The sequence below is a fragment of the Phascolarctos cinereus genome, unplaced genomic scaffold, assembly GCF_003287225.1.
Source record: "Phascolarctos cinereus isolate Bilbo 61053 unplaced genomic scaffold, phaCin_HiC Scaffold_9;HRSCAF=440, whole genome shotgun sequence".
NCBI classification, from domain to species: domain Eukaryota; kingdom Metazoa; phylum Chordata; class Mammalia; order Diprotodontia; family Phascolarctidae; genus Phascolarctos; species Phascolarctos cinereus.
In genome coordinates, this window is record NW_027556402.1 from 95,539,785 (window position 1) to 95,558,508 (window position 18,724).

General features: G+C 36.9%; 1 protein-coding gene across 1 annotated transcript; it reads left to right on the plus strand.

Annotated features, from left to right (window-relative positions):
• The first annotated feature begins 950 nt into the window (after positions 1–950).
• LOC110196432 (NADH dehydrogenase [ubiquinone] 1 alpha subcomplex subunit 1-like) lies at positions 951–1,172 on the plus strand. Its single transcript, XM_020969663.1, has one exon. The coding sequence runs from the start codon at positions 951–953 to the stop codon at positions 1,170–1,172; it is 222 nt and encodes a 73-aa protein (XP_020825322.1).
• Positions 1,173–18,724: the final 17,552 nt, after the last annotated feature.

Below are 18,724 nucleotides of genomic sequence, written 5' to 3' on the forward strand. Positions count from 1 at the left end.
AGCTTTCCAACTGAAGAAGATACAAAGTCTTCTCCTTTGTCTCCTCTTTATAATTCTCCTTCATAGCACTTACTAATCTTCCATATATATATATATATATATATATATATATATATATATATATATATATATATATATATATATATATATATACGTATATATATGTATATATATATACATATATACATATATATATACATACATATGTATATATATAGCCAAGTTATATGTCTGCTCAAAAATCTTCAGCGACTTCTATTACTTCCTGAGTAAAGCTCAAAGTTCTTTGTGTAGCATCCAAGACACCCCTCTACCATTCCAACATATTTATATTAGAACCTTCTATACTTATAATGCTTTATCCACCCCAGGCTTAAAATCTGTTTCTCTAAAATTCACTGTATTTTCCTGCCCCAATTCCAGTTTTGTTCCTAGAATGTCTTTCCTTCTCCCCCCTTTAACCGTGGAATCCCTACCTGCCTTGTTAGACTCAACTAGCCATCACCAACATGCTGTCTTTTCCATGGATCCTTCCCAGATCCCCTGTTAATAATACCCTGTTCACTCACAGAGAACACATAGCCCTTTGTTTTTTCATTTCCCCAATACATTTTTCATGAATTATAGTCATATATTTTGAGAGATAGTGTGATGTAGCAAATAAAGTGAGGAATACCTACCTGTATAACAATGTGGAATTCACTTCTCAGTGTGCCCAGGCAAAATGCAAAACTAAAATTTACAGAGGAGCTGATTATCAGTACTTGGGGAGGGAGTTTCCACAACAGAAGTTACCCCCATTCTGATAGAATCACAGATTTTTACTCCTGCTTCTGTTTCTCCCTTCCCCTTCATCAAGGAAAAAAAAAAGTTGAGTCACCTTAACCGCACGAGCGCGGCGTAGTTATCAGCAGTGACTTACAGTCTGTGGCCGCGAGCCTCCTGCAGCGATGTGGTTCGAAATCCTGCCGGGACTGGCCGATATGGGTGTATGTCTAACGATCCCGGGAATTAGCACAGCTCTCATCCAAAAGTTCAGCAATGGGGGCAAGGAAAAAAGAATTGTCCGTAATCAATACCAGTGGAATCTATCAGAGAGGGACAGGAGGATCTCTGGATTTGGTCGTTATTATGAGGCTAAGGGGTTGGAGAACATAACCGAAGACGCATAAGTGACCACTTGATGCCCATCTTCATGACTGCAGAACACTTCTACGAGATGCTGTCTGGTGCCCATTAAAAATAAAACAACTGAAAAAAAAAAGCTCGTTTTCTCATAGCTGACTATAAATGTTGTGAAGAAAGTAACTGTGTTTTACCTAGACTTGTATCTTCTCCAGTTCTTGGCATAGTATTCTGTACACTGTAAGGTTTTGATAAATGTTTGTCAAACTGCTTATTTGTTGATGGCAGCCAAAAGAAGGGAGGGGACCCTTTATCTATTTTATTTATTTCTTCACAAAAATTACACGTGAACTTTTTGAGAATTCTGAATGTTGGCAATGAATTATATTAGAGCAAGAGGGAGGGTGTTTGGGGAGTCCAGTACTTGGAATATTTGCAGTATTCTCTGTCCGCTTCAAGTTCATATGGATGCTATTCAACCTACTTCTGGAAATACATTCTGGAGCCTAATAGAAGGATGGTGCTTCTCAATTCTGAGCATGCAGAAGTATTCTGTGACTCTTGTGGATTTACTATGTGGTGATGAAAAATTCATAGGCATACAAAGGACAACAAGAGACAAAAGCTCATCTTTTCCCTGAGAGCTTTCAAATGAGGAGGAAGACCCGCTTTCATATTAGGGTTAGGAGAAAGGCAGCAGCACTGGCTGGTCTTATCTCTCTATCAGGGCCTCCATATGGCTGTGAACGCATGGTATCTCTTGTTCTGTTTCTGTGGTGTGTTTTCTTTCCTGATATTAGGTGAATGGGTATTAGAACGGACCAGGTTTTGAACTTTGAAAGGTAGTAAGGACCATTAGCAGTCCAATGATTGCAGTACACAGCAGAGTTTGAAGAAACCAAGGTGGCTGAGGAGTAACCTGTTTGACCCAGCCCAGCAGGGAATCAGTTTGGTAGCTGACACAGTTTCTTGCAAACAAGGGAATAAATTCTCCATCAGCTATAATGCGCATGAAAATTACCTTAGTGGAAGGAATGTTTGAATCAATCACTTTTAAGTCTGAGCCTTCTCTCCCCAGAGGAGATAAGATTGTTTTCTTGGTTTCAAAGGTTTTGACACTTGGAGTCTTGTTATTTCTTTTCAGTAAATAGCCCTTTTTAAAAGCTAATTGATTTTAATAAATTGTCAATGATATTGAGATATCAATGAATAAACTGGAGAGTTAATCATTGATATTGATAATGCTGAAGAGATATGAACTTATCAAGTGAGGAAAATACACTGGACGAGGGCTTGTGAGCTAGAGCACTATAAAAGCACACCTTAACCCCTAGAAATCTAAGGCAGGGAAGTAGTAGCCAGCTCTGGGGGCCAGACCTGACAGGGCAAGTATAAGTTGGAAGAGTAAGCCCAGAGCCTACATGCTACTTTCACTTGAGCTGTAATCATTTCTTTTAGCAAAATAAAGCCAGGATGCTTAGTTAGAGGCCAAAGTCCTAAGAGTGCTTTGAATGGCCTTTGAATGAATATAGATCAAATTCCTAAGCTATGTTTTTCTGTTTCAATGTTCTCTGTTATAGAGTTCATTAGAAAGGCTTCAGAAACCTCAAAGATGAGACAATACAATTTGGAGTGGCAGGACCTAAATATGGCGTGTTCTCCTTTATTCTGACAAGTCAGGTTTATCTAACCATCCGACCCTAGGTATGATTAATGAGCAGTGTCATTGGGTCACAGATTTAGAGCTGAAAAGGACCTCAAAGGTCATCTTGTCCAACGTCTTCATTTTACAGATGAGGAAACTGAGGACCACAGTGGTTAAGTGTCTTGCTCAAGGTTTCTCAGTTAATAAGTGACAGAGAAAGGACTGGAATTCAGGTTCTCTGACATTAAATGAAGCACTTTTTCTACTGCACTATGTCTCTCAGAGAGACAAAACAAAATTAAAGTTGAGGCATACAAAGGAGGTCTCGCTTCTTCTGGGCAAGGTCAGTATACCTTTACTGTTGTGGTCCCAGAACCCATATTGACCTACAGGATGAATGTAATGGCAAGCCCTAGATTGTACCGGAAGGAGCCAGAGCACCAGACAGCCTAGAGACAAAGATTTGTGAGAGAAGACATACCAGGAAAGATAAATGGGGCACCCCAACAAGGCTTGTTAGCTTCTACTAGTTCTCCTGAGGGTGGTAGTGGGTGTTTTTTTTTGTATGTCAGAATATAGTGACTTTGACCTCTTCTCAGTATTTCACATACAAGTGAAGCTGATTTGTGGGGAGGGTAAGTGGAGGAGGAAGTGACAGATTCTGAAACTGTAATTTTTTTCAGGGCTAGAAAAAGAGATGAAATGATCCAAATGGTTAGTCTGATAAAGTGGACCCAAAAGTTAAGACAAGAAGGGTCAAAGTTATATATTCTCATTCCTTCTCCCTATCTCTATTTTTTTCTTTCCCCCCCTCTCTCTCCCCATCCCCACCTCTCTTCCTCTTACTGGGAGGAGAGAATATGGGAGAGTCCGGCAAAGCTCACAGAATCTTTTCCCAACATTAGTCTGACTCAAGACAAGGCTACTGCATCTCAACTGAACCAATCTGTAAAATCTCTTTTCCTTTGGCTTTTAAAGTGAGCCATATTTCCCATGATAGCTTGTTATTGGTTTTGGAAGGAAAGTTCCTTTTCTCATCAAACAGAGCTAAGGTCATTCTGGGCTGCTGGCTTTTGCTAGGGCTTTCATCCAAAGTTTTGACTCTAGTAACAAACACAATATGGCCCTTCATCCTCATGACTGTTAAATTTTTCCTTGTCCAAACAACAAACATCCCCAAGTCAGAGAGTAATATTCAAGCCTGATACTCTATTTCCTCAGGCTTTAACAATGATTAAAATAATCCTTTAATTCCTCTTATTCTTCTGTTCTTTAATAAGTTTCTTTAAGTGTAAAGCTTTCCTTTAGGGACAGCATGGCCCTAGAGGCAGAGAAAATATACTCCAGTGTTGACTCTGGCATAGATAGGATATGTGACCCTACAAAATATAATTTTTTCTTGGTTTCCTTATCTATACAAGTAATACTTTTAGGTCATTAAAAACTTACATATAATGCTGTCCTTGGGCTTCATGTGTTATGAATGCGACAGCCATAGTTTAGCCATTTCAGTGCTCAGCCCCTTCAACAGGGTCTAAGACGCACCTGCTTTATACTGTCTCCTGCTGTATTGTGACTTCTAGTATGCCCATCTTCTATCTAAACATCTGAGGAGAGTAACTTATTCTTATGCTGTTTAACTTTTTTCATCAGTGACTTGGCTGAAAGCACAGGCTATGTCTTTATTGAATTGGCAGGATTGGCAGATGACACAAGCCTGATAGCTACACTGGAGTACAAAATTGGGAATCAAAGAAAATCTGGACAGGTGACAATATTGGTGAATGAAATTTAATAAAGATAAATAGGTAGTCTTACATCTAGTCTCCAAATAATAAGCTTCACAAGAATGAGATTAGGGAGACATAGCCAGACAGCAGTTTTTTGGACAAAAATCTGGGGTTTTAGACAACTTCTCAATAAGATTCAGTAGTGTGATATGGCAGCCTAGAAATGCCTCACTCAGAAAGGCATAGCTTCCAAGAAGTTAGAGATGATGGTCATATTGTACTCTTGCCTGGTTGTTCTACATCTAGAGCATATATTTTAGGAAAGATACTGATAAGCTAGAGACTGGCCAGGAGAATCAACCAGGACCTCTCATTCATATAACAGAAGGACTATTTGAAGGAACTGGAGATGTTTCTTTTGGAAAAGAGGAGGGTAGGGTGGAATATTTTCATATCTTCAAATATTTGAAGGGTGGAAGAGAGATCAGACTTGCTTTGCTTGGTCCCAGAGGGCAGAACTGAGAGCAGAAGATGGAAGTTGCACAAAGACAAATTTAGGTAAGAAGAAAAAAAGGCTTCCCAACAATAGGTACTCCCCCAAAGTGAGAAAGATTACCATGGGAAGCCATGGTTTATTATCATTCAAAGTCTTAAAGCAGCAGTTCTCAGACTTTTGGGTCTCACTTCTACACTCTTAAAAATTATTGAACATCCTCCCAAGAGCTTTTGTTAATGTGGTGAGTCTTTCAGGGGTGTCAGCATTTATCCTGGAAAATTGGCAAATGCTATAAATCAGAACATGATTGATTGTTTTGTTTATTTCTAGACTTCAGAAAGCAATGGAGAAAATGTTAATAAAGTAGATTAAACTTAAAAGTGTGTCATGTGTGCTTTTTTTCCCCCTGGAGAGCCAATTGCTAAACATTTATCAGCATGTCCCCAAATATTAGGTGTCTTCATGGCAGGATCAACTCCATTTTTGTCTTTTTATCCTCACAACAGTGGAGGATACATAATATGGAGGAGATTCTTGGTAAGTGAATGAGAACAAATGTATTTATTAGGAAGCTAAAACTGGCCACTGTAATTTCTACTCATTGCTCCTGGATCTTAGGACTAAGCCTCTCTCTCCACATGGCAGTCTTTACAGTACTTTTAGAAAGTGAACATATCCCCACTTATTACTTATATCACATCTATTATCTACTTATATATCCCTTGCACTTGATGAATGTGTCGGTTCTATTCTGATTTCAAATGGACTTTTGAATCTGTTATCTACTTACATTATATATAAGAAATGTGTACTCACACCCTTGAAAAGCTTTGAATCTGATTCAGAGTTCATCTACCAACAGATTCCCATGAATAGTTTACCATCTGAGATCTCTCCTCTCCAGTTTATAGGGTGGGCATATAAGTCAGTATCATGGCAGGAAGGCAGTGCCAACTATAATACATTACTTTAAAATATGCTTCCATTATTTTCTGCTCACATATTCCTTATTTGGGGGGGAGAAAGGACATTGTGACCAGACCCATGATTTCATCCACATAGGGAACTCTTGATGAGGAAATTTTGCACCTGTTATGCAATTTACAGTTGCCTAGGAAACTAAAAGGTGAAATAACTTGCTCAGAAACATACAACCAATAATGTCAGGGGCAAGACATGATCCTAAGTCTCCCTGGCTCCGAGGTCAGTTTCCTATTAATTATAGACTGCTGCCTTTATCACCAATTATATGAACATTAACCCAGCACCGTTGAATTAGTTAAATAGGGCTTTGTTTTTCAAATGATTCGTCGTCAGAATGATTGTCTAATGTCCACCATATTGATGTGTCCACTATATTCAGAGCATGGTGCTGAGCTCTAAAAGAGATACTAAGGTTGTGTGAAGCACTGTTCTTACTCTCATGGTGCTGAAGATACCAGAAGAAGCTATAGAGTTCTCTGATCTGGTAACTGTGGAGGGGATACATAATTCATAATTGTGTAGTTGTAGCTTCTATGGGAAGCTCATCTCAAGCTTTCAAAACATAAAGACAGTCTAAATGTTGTTAATTTATAATCAGAATACAAGCTATCTATAGGAAAATGAAACATTCTAGTAGGATGAGCACTGGCTTTGGTGTTAGATGATATGAGCTGAGATTTTAGATCTGGAACTTATGTATCAGTTAATCTCTATGATCCTACATTTCTTTTTCTATAAAATGGGGCAGTAATTGCTCTATCTGCACTTCACAAGGTTCTTTTTTTAAGTGCATTGAAAAAATATGAAAAGTATGATGAAGCTATCACTACTTTTTGTAGATAACAATGGCATCCAGATGGCATACTGTATTTCTAATTAGCAAGACCTGAGCTTCAAATCCTGCCTCAGACATTGACTAGCTATGTGACCCCCACAGGTTGCTTAACTTTTCTATGTTAATTTCCTCATCTGTAAAATAAGAATAATAACATCTAACCTACCTTAAGGTAGTTATGAGAATCAATAGGATAACATGTATAAAGTGATTTGTAATCATTAAAATCCTATATAAATGCTAGATATTAGTGTTTTTATTATAAGATTCTGTATTCCAACTCAATCTCTAGGCTGAAATATCCTTGTATCTATAAAAAGAGAGGGCTGGACTAAATGAGCTTTAAAATACCTTCTCATTCAAAAAGTCTAAGATTATAAACCAGTTATTTTAGGGAGTATGTCATAGTGGAGTAAATGCTTCCTGGATTTAATTGAATTGAAAGAGCATTGACCATGGAGTCAAAAGATCTTGGTTAAGACTTGGCTTCACCAAATATGTCACATTTAACAAGTCACTTCATTTGTCTGAGCCCCACTCTGTCTATTGCAGGGTCTTTCAGAGGATAAATGAACTAATGGATGTGAAGTACTGCATAATTGCAAAGGTCATGTCATTGCAAGTCATTACTACCGTAATGACTTGATAATTCTATAATGTATAAAATAAAAAGGCAAAATCTGGAATGACTTTTCTTTACAGATAGATGTCCCTTGATAAACCATATTTTTGGTTCTGTTAACTACAAGATGTTACCTGGGTTCTCTAATTTCATTTTTTTCCTCACTCTTTTAATCAAAAATACATTTAGATTTACTAGGTTCTATTTGCCAGGATCAGTCTTTGTTCCTTTTCTTCTGACAAATTTATATTTATCCTTCTTATTATGCTAATTCCAATTTCTCTCTTCTATTTCAGTCAGTCAGCAGCATTTAGTTTTGAGTACTCCCAGCAAGCAGAATTCTGTATTAGACAGACTGTGGTGGAAGAACAGAAGAACAGAAAACAATGCACACATAAAAGAATTGACTTCAGAATACTAGAATGCAGCATACCAATAATTGCACATGAATAAATTCTGATACAAATGACTCAGTGCAAAAGAGTCATCTGAGTTTGGGGAAATGGATCAAATTTTCTCACAAGAGGTGAGTTAAAAAAAATATCTTACCCAAGTGTTTGTAGTGGTAAATCTCCCTTAGTTCCAAAAGCAAATGCAAATCCATGACAAAACACTACTGAGCCGAATATGGTTGTTCAGAAGAACACCATATATGGCTTACAGAGACTTGTGTACAGAATATGTGCTTAAGGGAGACTCATGTAAATATAACATGGATAGACTAGACATTGAGGAACTAGTCCTGAATATATATGAAGATATTCTCTACCTACTTCCAATCCAGGAAAAGGAAAGGGGAAGGAAAAGGGAAAGGTAAGACCATCCTAATAAGATCAATCTACACAGCTAAATCAAATAAGCACATTAGTGTCTTTGAATAACCATTTTCCCTAAACAGATGGCTCATGATTTTGTTGTCTGTGACCACTAAACCATGGAGAATGGTCCAAGGAATTCAGGATAAATCATAATAACATTTCAGAGTCATTTTTCTTTAAAAGAAGAGTAGAAAAGTAATAAAAAAATGATCAAGTTCTAACTATGTCACAAACGGAAAAATTTAGGCATGTGAATATGAAGGATTCAGAGAAACTTGGGGAGACATAAGAACAGATACAGAGCAAATTAATCAGCAAATTATTCCCCCCCAAAAAAAATACACAATGACTACAATAACATAAAGGAAAACAGCATTATTTAAAATATATTTTATCAAAAATACACAAATCCACAAAAACTCAGATAAATACAAAGACTAATCTTGAAGCTAGAGGAAAGATAATAAAATATACCTTCTTCTTCTTAGTAGAGAAAGAATGGGCTACAGATACAGAATGAGGCATGTGCTATCAGATAGGGTCAATGTGTCAACTACAAAGGGAGAAATATTGGGAAACGGCAATGATATAAAAAAACCTCATAAATCTCATCATGCCAATTTTGGCCCCTAACATACTTGAAATTAATCTAGCTACAATAATAGGTTTTCCTCTCAGTAAAAGTATATTCATAAAGACTAAAATAGGAACATGTTAAGTCTTATATTATTGTTTCTTGGCAAAACTATTGAAATTACACACACAGTTAAAACTGGCAGATAATGGAGAAAATTGGAGCATAATACATGATGAAGATAAATGCTCCTTTGTTCTCCTGTATCAAGGATTTCCTCTGTGACAAGGTACAGTTGTCAAACCTTCAGCAGGACTTGCCTTTATTGGCAGGGAAAACAATTGCAATCTGTAGTTTTCTGACTGCTTTCCAAATCTAGTTCCCTTTTGTCACAAAGGTAGCTAACAAACCAAAGGAGCTACAACCAGAGAAGCAAGCAGGCAACACTCAAAGCTGGAAAAGTGACTTCAAGCCTTGTCAAAGGCTCCAGGGGGAAGATACAGAAGCTTAAAAGGGGGTCACTGGGTAACTCTCAAAAGTCTTAGCCAGAGCCTGAATGTGACAGTGATATTGCTCAGCGGAAATGAAACTCTTATACCCAATGCACCAATACAGTGATTACACCAAAGTGCTTAAATTCTGCTCTAGGCCAAGATGACCTTGGCTCCCTTTGAGGTCAAAGGGAGCTGCTCCAGATTTTAGGTTTAGGTTGCCAATGGCAACAAGAAAAGTTACTTATAAGCTTTTCTTTTTTTTTCTGGACACACTTGGCCAAGTAATTCTAGTATCTAATTCAATAGGCACTTCAATCTAGCCTACTAAAAACTCTGAAATTGCAGACTACAATTTTAAACCAAAAAGATTTGTCTATGTCCATAAAAGTCCCAAATTTCTAATAAAACAATGTAAAACAAGGCTTAGAGACGCAAAATTATGTGAATCAAGAGTTAAGCCTGCAATATTTTGCATCACATTGTTCCTATGTACTAAACCAAATGGATGGCAATGAAATTAGAGTTGGACTTTATGTCTGCTGGGCTGCAGAGGTCTGTAGTAACACAGACCCTGTTTAGAAACATTGGATCACCACAGTATCTAATCATCTCTTGGTCTAGATTAGATCATCCACTAGATTTAATTCAATAATTGCTTTTGGCAAGAGATGGTTTTCTTATTAACCATTCTGCATGCTATAGAAGGGGAAACAGAGAATTTCAGAAAAAGGGAAAGGAAAAGAGAATTTCAGAAAGGAGGAAAAGGGGAAAGGAAAGAGGAGAAGGAAATTAGGGGAGGGGAGGAAAGGGAGGAGAGGAAAAAAATTTAACTTTCTTTTCTGCCACTGGATTCTTGGTTATGGATCCCTAAGGGGATCATCCTCAGCAACTCGATACCACCATTTGTGAAATGAAAACACTGTTACTGAGTATCTCCCTACATCTCAAGGGCATGAGTATGAAAATTAAAAAAAAAAAAGGTATAAAGTATTTTAAGACCCATCAAATGTTTACATATCTACATATATGTGTGTGTGTGTATATTTATTTATCTTCATTCTTAGGATTCATTATTTTTCATAACAGCACTTTCCAAAGAAGCAGTGGGTCTCTTCTTAAAACAATCATAGAATTAGGAAATTAGCATAGAGATAATTTCATCCAACCTCCTGTAGTGGGTTGGAGGCTGTAACATGGCATCAGACAATGGTTAAGTCTCTCCTGACTATTCTCTGCTATCTAGATTGCCATGTTTTGTTAAACATGCAGCCATGCCAATGAGTAAAAGAGTACAATCCAAAGCAAACACCAAAAACCTGGAGAGTTTTATTCAAAGACTCTTTATTCAGTTTTATTCAATATAACATAACAGATCAACTCATGAACAAAGTAGGTAGCTCAGGGACTTCAGCTTTGAAGGACCCCTCCAGGGAAGAAACACAATTCAATTGGGCCTATAAAAACATCTTGTTCAAGTGCCACCTTTTTTAAGAGGCTTTCCCCTTCCTAATACACTATGTATTTTGAACACAGCCTACTTATCTGTGAACACATTGTATCCCCTAGTTAAGTACTTTTGTATGTGTCACAGACCTTTTTCACAGTCTGGTAAAGTCTCAAGATGTTTTAGGATAGGATTACAGAGGCAACCAATTATCTAAAACATAGTTATCAAAATCTCTTTTTTTTAAAGTTCATGAACTGCCAGTTAGGAACCTCTGAAAACTTCTTGAGGGCAAGAAATGTCCCGATTCTGTATTTGTATCCCTAGCACAGTGCCTGGCACAGAGCAGGAACTTAGCAAATGCTTCTCAATTTTGTTGAGGAGTAAAGATGTTATCATTTGCATGGCTTAAAAATCTATGTCTCCCTCTCTCCCCAGTTAGCCCAGATCCTAGATACTTTGTCTCATCCAAACCATAGATCATGAGTCCTTATCAATAAATTTTGCTTTTATCAGTCAGCCATGGAACACACAGTTCCTAACAAACGTATTTTAAGTACATACTAATAAGTAAATAGAACATTTCCACCTTAAACCTTGAATTTACTCTCCTTCAAGTACAAATACACAGTGAGAAGGGTAAACCTTGATAAAAATTGTGTGCTGTGTCCACAGGTGGGAAACACATGTGGCCAGGGCAAGATCCTGCATGAAAGGGAGCACTCACAGGAAATGAAGGCAATAAGAGGGAGTGCATGCAGAAACGCAGGCTGCCAACTCTGTCGTCATGCTGCTGTCCATCTGTCAGCTACACCTGCTCATCTTCAGTCTTAGCTGTGTGTCACCATACGCTGCTCTCCATCGCTTCTCTGCTAGGTGCTGGTGATCTCTCCAGCTGGACAAGTACAGCTATGCGCAGGATCATCTAATACCTCAAACAACATCCACTGTGGATGCAGGGTTTGCAGCTCTTTCACAAGATCCTTTAGCTACCTACATCCTGAACTGGAGGCTGCTGGAAAGTCATTGCGGTTAGCAAGTCTTTCCACAGAGGAGAGGCTACAATTCTTTTAGTGTCCTCTGCCTGATCTTTGGCTTCAGCTAAGGTACTACCATCAGAGCCAACTGCATTGCAACTCAGCCCTCCATCCACTGGATGTGCTCAAGCAGTGATCCTTTCCCCTGCAGGGAAAGCTTCCCCTGTTCTCCACAGGCAATCTCAGCCAACAATTATGAAGCAAGCTTTAGTCTTAAATCGCTCAGACAGCAAAAGATCATAGGACCATAGGTGTGCCCTTTGAAATTTTTTTAGGACTATTAAATGATTCTTCTTTCAAGCTGTACTCTGATCTGAACTTTAACTGATTTACCCACTGTTATTTGCCCTGGGTCTCTCGATTCAACTGTTATCTCCTTTACAATCTGAGAAAAATTTCAGTCCTTAAGTCTCGTCATATACTTGGGCTGAGGTAAATCTCTCCAGGGCTCCATCTTGCATCAAAGTGCAAAAGGAGGAGAGACACTTGTTAAAGAAACTACTCTAACCTTAGCCACAGCAGCCCCTCTGTTCAATGCAAAATAGAAACTCTTGAGCTGGCTAGAGAATGCTGAAAGCCACTGTGACCTTTGTTGCTCATCTTCCAGCAATGCAAGAAGATAGTTCTCTTTCTCTGCTTTCTCTACATATTTTGTCGAGATGACAAAGGGAGAGAACCCCTATCTCGCCAACCTGCAGCTGGCCTCGCAGGCTTATCAGACATCACTCTTACAAGGCCTGATACAAACTTGCCCTCCCCAGAGAAGATTTTATTTTGTAACTCAACAATAACTACTGGGAAAGGGAGCAATGACTTAATGAGGAACTAAGACTTCTAGGAGAGTAGGAGACCTCACCAACTTCACAGTGATTCTGCCTGTGTTCTGGCTGTGTATCTCAGTGTGAGTGTTTACATAAGCTCCTTAAACCAGGAGCCAAGTACCTCACTCAATAAACTTTTAAAAAGCAATAGCGACAATATTGATGTTGCCTATATGAATTCATTAGCACAACGGGATGTTACTTCAGATAAACAGTATGGAAAGAGATAAGTCCATGAGATTCATCTGAATTGAAGCCTCATTTCACTTCAGGAGAATATAGGATTACAACTCCACTCTGATCTTAAATGCTATAAACAGAAAAAGGCTAGTGGTAGTAATACATTTTTTTCTGAAATCCTTTACATAGAGGTTATTGTCATATTAACTGTCCACTTGCTCAAGTATCAAGTCTGCACTACAAATAGATAGATAATTGATCTTAACACAAAAGATAAAAACACTAAGTTTCTGTCATGAATAGTCAGGATTAGTATGCAAATAAATGGTCTACGTTATTTATCAGTCATGTATTTACTGGGGACTTACTACTTGCTTATCATTCTGAGGTGCACTAAGGGATACAGAAGAAATAAAATAACCAACATAGTGCTCCAAAGTTTTCGAAGTACTCTCCATACATAATCTCATTTAAATTTCACAATCTTGTGAATTGGCATTACTATTATTTGGCATTACTACTATTATTATCCACATTTTACAGATGAAGAGACTGAGGCTCAGAGAAATTAAGTGACTTACTCATGATCACACAACTACTATTGTATATATCAGAGATAGGATTTGAACCCAGGTCTTCCTCACTCCAAAACCAACTCTCAATGCACTATGCTATGCTGTCTCCCATTAGAGCAAAGAAATGAAGTTATTCAATCCATCTCTTTCTAAGTAATATAGTTGCATCTGCATTTCCCTATGGTTTATGAATGGTAGTGTAGAAGGTAGTGCCCTATAGGAGATATTAACAGAGAATATGTACCTAGAACCTGCTGCAAAACAGACAGACTTTTCATCATTCCTTTTGCCTTTAGAATTTCTAGTACATTGTGGACAATGGATATCCCTTACAGTTAGACTTCTATGGTTGAAACATCTCCAGCTCAAGAGAGGCAAAAAAACATTCTAGTAGGTAATGACATAAACAAAACAAGAGGCATCAAATTATCAGTTTCTTCAAACCCTCAACCCTCATACTCAACCAATGGGTTTGTTTAATCCTCTCCAACAATTACTCAGCTGTATGACATTCCTGACAATTCCACAGCAGAAAAATCTTTTACATTTTCTCTATGCCTATAGGAAAAATTATTCTACATCTAGTCCCTTTAGCAATAGAGTTCTAAATAGCAATGAAAATAAATTTTGGCTGCTTGGAAGTTGTATTATTATTATTATTATTATTATTATTATTATTCACAAAATTGTCATTATATCCACAAATATCATCTAACTTTCTGACTCCCAAATGCTTAGCTATTATTAAGATGGCTCATATGAGTTGCAGAGTAAAAAAAATTCTTTTCCTGAGTCCCCTAGCTGGCTGTCCACAATGAGATATATTTTCTAGCCTGATAGTAGATAATAAATGACTCTAACTTTTCTCCTGAAGCCCAACCAGAAGGAGAGTTTTGCTTGACTATCCTGCTATGCCTGCTACTTATTTAATAGAGTTATTCATATTTAATATTCAGATTCATTAATAGCATATCAAAGGAAGTCACATACTCTGTCCCATTTTCAGTCAATCTACAAATAAGTCATCTGCTAATGAGTAATCTGCACATGGGTCAATGACCAACATAAATTTGATCTGAACAAGCAGCCTTGGTCCTCATCTTTGACACATAAAGCACCCATTTAAATTATTCTGCTTTTGTACTTAGGCAAATATCAAGATTACAATGAATGAACGCATCACATATTTGATAATATTCAAGGAGAAAACAAATTATCTCATGCCTCTTTCTAGAAATTAGATTCATAGAGTAAAAAGCACAAGATAAGACAACAAAGTTACAAAGATTCCATCAAACAGACAGAAGACAGACCACATAGTAGAAATAACATGGCAGCAGAAACTGACACCTACAAAATATTAATAGAACTATTACGGTAAATTGGAAAGAGTTAAGAGGGTACCTGGGTCCAAAATTGCCCACTACCTGTACTTACTACCAATTACCTTGGTCAAGTCACTTAATCTCCTTGGGATTAGTGTCCTCATCTCTAAAATGAGGGCATTAGATTAGATGACTTTTAAGACTTCTTCCAGGATTAGATCTATAATTTTTTAAGGTCTTATGGAAAGACATAAATGAGTTGTCATCTGCATTGATGATATACACTTATGATGTCATGAATTTATCAAAACTGAAATATAGTATGACCACACTAGAGTTTTAAGGAAATATCCAAAATCTATGGCATTTCTTACTAAATGTGGCCACACTGTAGTCTTTATCTGATCGTATAAGTGGGTAGTTATGAAGGTGATCAGAAGGTTCTGTGTTGACCATAAAAGTCTATTGTCATCACTGATGATAACAGAGCTGATACATAGGGGGAAGTAATACCTCAGGATCTGGTGTTATATGAGCAAGTGGAGATAACACTTCAGAAGATGAAATGAAGAAGAATGGCTGAAGAAGATCAAGAACTCACAGAAGAAATCTGTGCCAATAGTGACCCAACTTTAAAAGCACTTGAAGGATGGATGTTTAAGGTGACTCAGAAATGAGGCAGTAACAAGAAAAGTGAAAAAATCATAGATACTACTATTATTACCAGGAGGTCACCGAGAAGACACCTCCCAAACTATAGGCCAACTCATCTCTTTAAAAAAATCATCACAAGAATGCTACACACACTTCTTGAAGAAAATACAAGAAAGAAACAGGTTTTTAGAGAGTTTTTTTGTAGGAGACACCTTATTTAATAAAAAGTATTAAGAACATGAGAGCTAGCTATGTTTATTGTTTGTAATTGTTTTGAAGCATTTGTATCAGTAGGGCATAATACAACCTCAAAGTGTCTCCACCAATTGACCCTTTGTACATATCAATATCACGCAGGATTCTTTAATGTATTCAACAATAAAGAGAATTTTCTTTAATGATTCTCTGACTACAAAGTAAGATACAAAACACATCCTCCCATTAATTTTTTCACAGGGGATCTATTCAATCAATGTGTTGGGTTATGCACATCTCATGAGTATTTAAACTAAAAGAAAATGTGAATTAGTATTAGTCAAACATGTCCTATGTTAATGTTCTAATATTAGCCTAATCCCTTTCTCTACTAAAGCTTTGATGTGCTAATAAAAAACAAATCTAACAAATGGTATCTCCATTTACCAGATGTTCAAATAAAGGTTATCTACATTTCCAGCCAGCATTACCCATGATGCACAGCACCAATCATTATGGCAGAACTGTGATTAGAAAAAGAGCACAATTTTATCCTAGAGAAAGTGAATATGTACCATTCCTAAATTGAACTGGGGAGGTGTGTTCCCTGATGCTTATCTTATAAGTAGAGTGGTACTTTTATTGGAAGATATCTTAAGACAGAAAAGCATTTGCATACATCATTAGAACATCACTTTTGGATATCAAATGATTGTACTCTAACCATGGGAGCATTTGCCTCAAACAGCAGTGTTTACAGGAGTTGGAGGGCAAAGTATTTAAAACAAGAAGAAGCTTATTTTATTTTCTCAAATAGTGAGCATATTTTCTTCTTAGTAAACCATACTTGGTGAATATATTTATTTCTATTGAGGAGAATTAAATAATAGATTAAGCAAGTCTATAAGTCAGAAGGCTTTGTATTCTAGGGAAAGACAAAATAACTTATTACCTTTAACACAATGGTATTCTTAATTTCCAGGTCTGACACCTACTTTACATACAAAACATAATTTCCAATTATCAGACTATACCAATGCACTTAATTTTTGGTTTTGCATACCATGTTTTTTTAAATGCTCTAAGAATGGTCATAAAACTTGAGTTAAATTTAACAAATTAACACTTCAATTATATAATAAACAAAACTTGATGCACATGAAATTCACTGTAGTTACATGTGTTCATGTGTTTTATATCCATTATACATATTAGTGATTATCTTCAGAAATAATAGCTAAAATGTTTTCATAAACTTGTGAGAGAGGAGAATCCAATTCTAGTGCAGTGGTTTCAAAAAACTACTCTAGCTTACTATAGTAATTATGTACCCTAACTTCTAAAGAAAAAGAATGATAGAATTTTAGCACTTAAAGGAAGCTTGAAGGATACGTAATCCATCCTCTTTATACAACAGATGAAAAAACAGGGGTCTAGAGAAGTTAAGTATCACATAGCTAATTAATGGCACAGAGAGAAACATAACCCATCTTGCCATACTCTTTGTCCAACAGTCTCTAAACTACTTTGTAATTTTTCTTTTTAATAGTAACAAGTATGTTTTCCCTTATTTTGTGTCCCAACAACATATCAACATAAGACAAAGGGAAGGAAAGCTCTGAGAAGGTAGATGAGGGTACTTTATATAAATCAGTCAGGATCCATAAGCACCTCAGCTGTTATTGCAATTATTAATTAGAGCACTGTCCTGACAGAACAGAAATCCTGGCTTCACACTCTGACTTTAATCCCATTTTAATAAAGAAGCATGTTCTGCAAATCAGTTGCATCATTTCAAAGGCAATCCTGCACAGAATTTTGAATTTGTGAATGAAACATTAGAGTGATTTGAAGTAGGGTTAGTAAATCTAATAAAATATTTGCCTTTAATTTCCATCTTTGCCTGACTCTTCCTCTGATCTGGATTGGGTATTTGAAGAATACTGTCATTTTTTTTTCCTCTATAGTTTTATACATTTTGTGTGATTAATTCCCTACCAGAAACCAGGAGAGAGAGGGAGGGGGCAAGAGAACACAAGCAACGCTTACAGTGGTGTCAAAGTCGGAGAGAAAAGGATCCCTGTTGGCTCCATATTAATTTCAAAATCCACAAATTAACATTATCTACGTTGCATTTTTTATTTATTTTATTAAACATTTCCCAATTACATTTTAATCAAGTTCGGGGGATTACATGAACAATGCTGCCACCTCTGCTTTAAAGCAGAGATAGAGCTGCAGTTGGTCTTCTGAGTCATCTAATCAACGCTTTGAAGAATGATTTTCCTCTATACTAGCTTCAAACATGTTTTCTATCTGTGCTTTCTTGTAGCTCCCCCCACAGCCAGCTATTTATACTCACTACATCTGCCAGCCATCTTAGTGCTCAAACATTATTTTCGCACACCATGATGTGAGAAATTGAAATTAGAATAAAGCATAATTTTAATATTTATTATTTAGCTACATTGGTGATAGATTCATATAAAATTTAACAAAGTATTCCCATTGAAATATTGGAAATCAAAGGAATATTGGATGACAGTTGAATTTTTTAAAAAAGCAGCATCAATTTCAGCTTGAGGTTGTCACAACAATATTTCCTTAGTTAGATCTTTATTTTAGTATTTCTTACTATGTCATTTCTGATATGATATAGCATGTTAGAAGTGAACTCAATAAAATAACTTTTTTTTAAATTTTATTTGTTTGCTTATATTTCTTTTTGCTTGTTGAGAATTAGTTTCCTTATGTCTCCCAGGCTAGAAGTAAAGGGGTTACACACAAATCTGAGAACAGGAACTCTAATCCGTTCTTTTTCCAACCAGAAGCAGTTTGCCCCTTCTTAGGAATTTTGGTGGCTCCTTTCTCCTGGAGCTCACCAACCTGGACTTAGTGCAGACACCCAAGAGGCATTGACCCACTTCAACTTAGAACTCCCGAGGTCAAGCAATCCACCAGACTCTGCCTACCCGGTATCAGGGATTGCAAATATGTTCCACTATCCCCAGCCAAAATAACTTTTTTAAAAATGAATTTTTCCTATATATTGTTTCTTCTTGTCTCTCTGTATTCCCGTTTCCTTGCACAGTACATAGGCACTGTGATACAAACCCCTCGATCTTAACCTGGGCTTTAAAGCTTCATTGCAGGGGGCCCAGGAACTTCAA

What these genes read in the sequence shown, in the direction of transcription:
- LOC110196432 (XM_020969663.1), top strand. Translation starts at nt 951, where the DNA reads ATGTGGTTCGAAATCCTGCCGGGACTGGCCGATATGGGTGTATGTCTA.